General features: G+C 42.3%; 1 protein-coding gene across 6 annotated transcripts in view; it reads left to right on the forward strand.

Moving 5' to 3' along the window:
* The window catches only part of XYLB (xylulokinase), a 119701-nt gene extending 113253 nt beyond the window's left edge, over positions 1 to 6448 (forward strand). For 4 of the 6 annotated variants that reach the window (XM_082192457.1, XM_082192452.1, XM_082192456.1 and 1 more), the window contains one exon: positions 5855 to 6448. In XM_082192457.1, the coding sequence (XP_082048583.1) occupies positions 5855 to 5874 (20 nt within the window). In that variant the 3' untranslated portion in view covers positions 5875 to 6448. Of the gene's footprint in view, positions 1 to 5219; positions 5778 to 5854 lie in introns of those variants that run through there. The other 2 variants (XM_082192454.1, XM_082192453.1) reach the window with 2 other exon arrangements.
* Positions 6449 to 6786: the final 338 nt, after the last annotated feature.

Genomic DNA, 6786 nt, shown 5'->3' on the forward strand with positions numbered 1-6786 from the left:
TTCCTAACAACTTCAAACTGATTATCCCAACTATCTATCTGACTCCACCTAACAGTTCCTCTCACTCTCTCACAACACAACTCGACCAACCCACAGACTTATCCTTCCTCTTCCTTCTCCAACTCCCAACTCTCAACTGACTCCCACACAACTCCAACTCTAACTCCTCCCCTCGGGTTCCCACTGGCCAATCACTTCACACTCATTTAACCCTTTCCTCATGACCCACCTAGGAGGCAAACGCCACAGTTGTCCTCTTCCTTCCTCATCCCTTATTCCTTTTCTATCATGTCTATTTGTTCCATAATTCACATGAAACGCACATAATAACCAGGTGGTGAAATGGGCACTGGTGGAGACAAGGCTAGGAGGGGGATGAACCAGGTGGCACTTGGTCTTGGCCTAGATCAAGAGTGGGGGACTTCAGGCCCAAGGATTGAATGCAGCCCTTGAAATTCTCCCCAGGCCACACCACTCACTGGTCATCCTTTGCCCCCCCCCATCCCGTGTTTTTGCCTGACTGGAATGTGCCCTTTCTCCCCAGTCATTTTTCTTGTTTTCCATTTAAATATAAGAGCAGCATATAACTACAGCAACTTGTCCAGTGGTACATTCTTATTAAGTTCCATATGCAGTACATAGCACACAAGAACTGTGCTTATTTATGTATTATCAGTTCAAGTAGCCTCTCCACAGAGATTCTTGTGTTAAGGGTGGAAAAAAGTACCTTCTGTCTCTATTTATAAAGGCAAAGAAAGGAAGCCAAGACTCACCAAAAGTGTCTATCCTTGAACTGCCTTTAATTACCCTTCTGTGGTGAGATAGAGCCACATTCCAAATCTCATTTAACCGGATTTCAGTGGGATTGTTTCCAACTTTGGACTATTGCTAATTGTTGATAACAGGGAATGTGTCCTTGAGGTCTGACACTGCCCCTTGCTTGCCCCAAATGGAGAATAGAGATGGATGTCGGCAATGCTTTTCTTCTAGAAAAAAGAGGTTTCGTACTCACCATGAAGTTGTTACAGCAAATGCCATACTTTTAACCGGTGCTTTTCTTCTTGAAAAAAATGTGCTGGTACTGCGTCCCCCTGAGTACCCTCAGAAAAAAAGCACTGATAACATCCCTCATATGGGGAGAAGACAAGAGCAAAGCAGTAATATTCAGCAAAGCAGCTCTAATTTGTGAACCCCTGATGACTCTGATGTCAGCTCATCCTCAGTGCTGCCGGAGTTTCTTTGAAGTCCTTTGGAGTCACTGTTCTCACTCTGATGGGCACCCAGGCAGCAATGAGAATATAAACTAGGGTATTGTGCAAAGCTAAAATTTGTTGCTCCACTCACTTTTGCCCCTGACTCCACCCTCTACTGGCCTGCAACCCTTGGCAGGTTCCCCAGAAGGGAATGACATGCTAATGAAAGGTTTCCCCTATCCCTGACCCAGTTGATGGAGGAGTATCTCTTTCTTACCTACCCTCTAATGTAACTATGCAGAGTGACTATGGACATCTCTCCTTTCCCCATAACTAGCAAAGCTCACCCCCGCCAGTGTGAAATTATGAGGATATACTTTATTTGCATAATTTACGCAGGTTGCAGCTTTTCTTGCTGTTGAATTCAGGCTACCTGGGCAATGGGTTGTTCGTTTTTAAAAAACCACAGTGTGCCTCAAACTGGCCATAACAGTTTTACAAATCGCAGGACCAGGTGGGTGAGAAAGGCGTTCCAGGCCTAGGTGCTTCAGAAACTCTGACTTTTGACATGACAGACATACTTTTTCAACAAACGTTCCCCAATTGCTTGTGCTCAGCCCTGGTCATGTGGTTAGCAAGAAATCCTTTTGTGATTTTAAGATTTATCCCTGAAGTAAGTGGCTGATGCACACTAGAATGATATTAAAGTGAAGCACCCTTTTCTGGCCACCACCACAATCTCCATAGAAACCGGCTGAGTATATCATTAAAATGTAGCTGTTAAAGAGCCATTTTATAGCCTTTTTAAATGCATGGAATACGTTACAATCCATCTCATCTGTCCCTGCAAAAGCCCAGCCAGTTAGTCTCCATTTTATAGCAAAAGGCCTGCAGCTGAGACATTACAGTTTGGTAGACGGAGGCTACCCAAGCAAACTTGCAATCAAACATGAGTCCTAGTTGGTGCATGAAGGGGTTAAGACAATAGAGCTTGATTCCTAGACTCAGCTGGGTCACGCCCCCCTTCTTTTATGAGAAATCACTTAAAACCTTCTCTTCCTGTTCCTTCCCTCTTCTCGCCATGTAATCACCCAGGATGGATGTGTCTGAACTTGCTGCAGGTTCAGACCACATGTTGGAAACTATATTGTGTATTTTGCACCCAGGAGTAATCTACCTGTGTTCTTCTTGCTGCTGTATGGGACAATGAATCAGACCCTTGGATTTAGTAAGTAAAGCATTTTAAAAGTACTTAACAGTGTGTGGTCTGTTCATTGCAAGAGGGGTAAATAGAAACAGAGGAACACTGTTTACAAGGAGACTAAATGGGGCAAAAGGCTTAACAGCCTGCATTCCTAATGCTTCACTGTGCTACTTGACTTTGTGACTCTTCTACTGGGGGCTCTCTCCTGCTAGAGACTGTTAAAGCCCACATTTTGAATCCAGACACCCAGCTGATTCTTTTATTATTCACCCCAAACACATGGGTCACAGGGATCGTATATTTTATATCCTTCAGAACTGAGATTACAAGGGAAGCCCAGTGCTTGATCCGCTGGCTTACGCAGAAACCTTAGGCTGCTTCCGCTGTGAGTTTTCAGCGTTGAAATCTGCGGTTTTTCAAGGCAGCCTTTTCACACCTGAAGTTTTCTCTGCCTGCTTGGCAAAGGCCAGGCAGATTTTGCAGCCTGAGCTCCCATTTCAATAATAACGCTTGGAGGGCTCAGTAGGCTTTTTCCAAATAAGTTTAAATCAGTCTCTAGTTTCCTGTGTTTCTGCTGTGATGGCTGATGTTAGGTCGCTTTGCCCACAAAGTTGTCAGCTGGAGAAAAAGGTTGCTAATCAGTTTTTTGGGAGATTGTGTTACCTTGGACTGTGATGCAAAAGTTTTTGCAGGTTGCAAAGTGTATCTTTTCTCCATGTTTCCCAGCCCTGAAATTCCAGGGGTTTAAGGTCAAGGAGTGGAGCTATGGATATGTTATCATTGCAGATAGACATACGTCAGGTTGTTGATCTTCAAGGAGATTTCCTCAAACCTTGTCAATCTCAAGGCTACCTGTGTCAGTTCTCGCCCCCCTCAGAAACATAAAGGGTGAGATGTTTGGTGAGGAATCTTAAAATGCTGTTTTAAATGTGCATTCTGTACTTGACCTTCTTTGTCATGTTCTGTTTTGAAATTTTTTAAGATAACGTTTTTTTGTTCCCTGTTAATTATGATGCAAAGATATACTTTGTATTGACTTTCATCGGTAATGTTTGATTCTGGATTGTTTTGTTTGATGTTTTAGCGTAGGCTGTAAACTGCTGTCAGTTCCCCCCCTTAAAAATATATATAGTGGTCTAGAAATGAAATGAATAATAATAATAATAATAATAATAATAATAATAATAATAATAATAATAATAATGTTTGTTTCTGTGGAAAATGAGACACTTTTCTCGTCAGAACAGACAGCAAAATTAGGCAATCTGGGCAGATACGTGAGAGCAGTCCTCTAGTTGAGGAGTTCCCCCCTCTTTTCCCAGAAGGTGCTGGAATTTGAGGATCAGATTGTTTAGAAAGCTGACTCTCCCCTCCAAGGTCTGAAAGGTCAGGGGAGCATTTCCAAGGGCAGGGACAAAAAAGTTCATTGGCTTTTCCAGAGGGACACAGTCAAATAAATTAGTAGATACAAATTCCCTCAGGACCTTTTTCATGTGTTTGCAAAAGGTTCCCTCTACCCACCCAGAAGACCTTGCGATACATATATGTGGAAGCACTTAAAAGGGCCGCTTGCTCTCCTAAATAGCTACACTTTAAAACAGATAAATAAAATAATCGCCTCAGGAGTCCATGAGGAATTTTAAGGGTTCCCCTAGAAAAGGGGTCTGAGTTAGCCTGGTGGATAAAACTGAAAGATGGACTTGCCTTTTATTCAAGTTTCACGAGGCTTCACCTCTAGCCTCCGAAAATGCACAATTCCTTCTCTTTTATAAAGGTTTTCAGTTCATTGGCTTAAGGAACTCCTGGTATACACACCTTCAGTGGACCTTAGTTTTTCTGTACAATATGTGTAACTTGACTAAGGCCTGCACATGGTAGTAGATAAAAGCTCAGGTGCTATTCTCTGGGGTTTTTCCCCCTGTCTGGAACTTGGCAGTTTGATATTAAATGAAGTGTATGCTTTAAATACTAGATAAATGTTCTTTATTCCTTTCTTTGACATATATTCCCTCTGGAGAGTTCTGAGCCTGTTTTTTTTAATAGAATCAAGGACAAGAAGATGCTTCTTTCTATATTGGCTTATTAAGAGGAGGAGAAGCCTCCAAGCCCTTCTCGTCGTCGGTTTACCTTCTTAAACACCAGTTTAAGAGCCTGTTCCCTGAAGCTGCCAACTTACTGGATTGTTTTACTACTTGTGACAACATTAGAAAGGAGGGTTTTCAGACCTCGTGATGTGGGTTTCATTCATGTAAAGTGGTGCTTGGAGAAACCCTTTGTTTATCCAGAGATAAACTCCTGTTTTTCCTCCCACTGTTCACAGGCAGTAGTTTTGTCCTCACCCCTCCCCAATCCAGCCCTTTATGTTCTCAGGAATAAAAATGGCATATGCTAGATGTGAGAAGAGACCTGCAATATTAGCTACACTGGGTTTTGGAGTTTTAAAAATCTCATATTTTATTTTTTTGGCTCTCCTTTGGAGGAGCTCTCTATTTATTGTTTTAGTTTCCATTTCCTGTGTGTATCATTGACTCGGAGGCACTGAGCAACCGGCCACCTTGGGGACTTTGCAGCTAATGAGAGGCACTGCTTCAGTCCTGGACATATGTGAAGCAGCTCCTTTGAGCATCCACAAAGCAATTCGAACTCTGTGTGTTTTCTTCTTTTGACGCAGCGTCTGTTAGGATGGTTCTGCAAAAGATTCTGCAGCAGTAGAGTGGAGCCTAGGGACTCCCTGCTCTGATTTATCCCACATGTTAGGTGTGTCCTCCAGCATCATCTGGCAAAAACATAAATTTCTCTCACTGTTGAATTTCTGTTTGAAGATGATGATGGAGGACATTTTGCCCTTCCTCAGCTGCCAGCCCCAACCCACCCAGGGACCTCATGGTAAAGGGGCAGGTAAGAAATCCTCCTCATGATTTCTAAGCTTACTCGAGAGTCTTTGGTGGGGAAGGTAGAGAAGACTTAACCCTTGCAAGACTACTCCTCCGACATGCTTGGCAATTTTCTTTTTCTTTAACCATGCTTTCTAGCAGTTTTCCTTTGAAAAGATTTTAAACTAATTGGCCTGTAATTTCCTGGATCCCCTTCTAAAAATTGATGTTGTATTAGCCACTTTCCAGTCCTCAGGTATGGCGGCTGTCAAGTTACATATTTTTGTTAGAAGCTCATCAATTTCGCATTTGAGTTGCTTAAGAAAGTCTCATGTGGATGTCATCCGGACCTGGTCATTTGCTCGTATTAAATTTGCCAGTAAGGCCTAGAATTTAATCTCTCATTGCCACTGTTTACCTCAGTTTCACTACTGTTTACCACAGAGCCTCGATGTGTGAACGCACAGGTCACTCAAAGAATAGTAGTTGCACATAAACAGCCCTGGACTTTTGGTTATGAGGCTAAAAGACTAAAATATTTTTAATGGTCCCCTTTAAAATGTAATCTTTCTCTTTTGTTTTAGGTTTACCAGCCTTTGCTTAAACGATATACGGAACTTGAACAGCAGGTACTGAATAGGACAAAGGAACATCATATGAGAGAACCAAAAACATCAATCTAAAACCTACTTAAAACAGGAAAAGCAAAAGCAAGCCAGCTGCTTCACCTTGAAAGTCCGGGACTCTGAGAATACCTGCACTTTTTTCAAAATTTGTAGCTTCGGACAAACATTTGGGCAGTGCTAAATGAAAGCTGATGGCTTACTCTACCAGTTAGTTACCATGTTTTTACCCAAAAAGAACCTGGAAATCTGATTTAATTTTTGTAAGAGATCACTGAAGATTTTTGTATTCACACGTCCTTTTCAAAGAATTCAGTTCTGTGGGCAAAAGTAACCCTGTATTGTAGCTATACCTTCATTAACCAGCTTGGAGCTGGGTAGATGTTTCCCGGGTTACGATGCTGGGTTGTAAAGTCCTGCACAGCTTCATGTAGTCTTTCCTTTCTATATCCCCTTTTCCAACACAAATAAAAAAGGAGAAATGACTTAAACTCTTTGAAAATTTGAATTGCGTGTGCAAAATAAATGCAAACAATAAATTTGATTTGCACCATTTGTTCCATGTGCAGCATTTGGTTATTTCTGATGCAGAATTCACAGCAGGAACCAGAACATGAGTCTTGGGAGCTGGGCCAAGGTTAGAGGCCAGCTCAGGAATGGAGAAGGGATGCTTATTTCTGGAGAAAGAGAATATTCTGGATTAAAGGCCACTCCACCATTCCCCCTCTGGCATGTGTTTCCCAGCTGAGACGTCTCTGCTTCAAAGGAATGTAGAGAGGTGAGGCATGAGCTTGCCCCACAAAAACTTAAGAGCCAACTCTGCCCCTCTCCTAAAGACTGATGCTAAATGGCCTTTCTCTTTCCTTTCAAGGAAGAACACCTCTAGCTTTGCT

This window comes from Podarcis vaucheri (genome assembly GCF_965113315.1).
Source record: "Podarcis vaucheri genome assembly, chromosome: 12".
Taxonomy (NCBI): Eukaryota; Metazoa; Chordata; class Lepidosauria; order Squamata; family Lacertidae; genus Podarcis; species Podarcis vaucheri.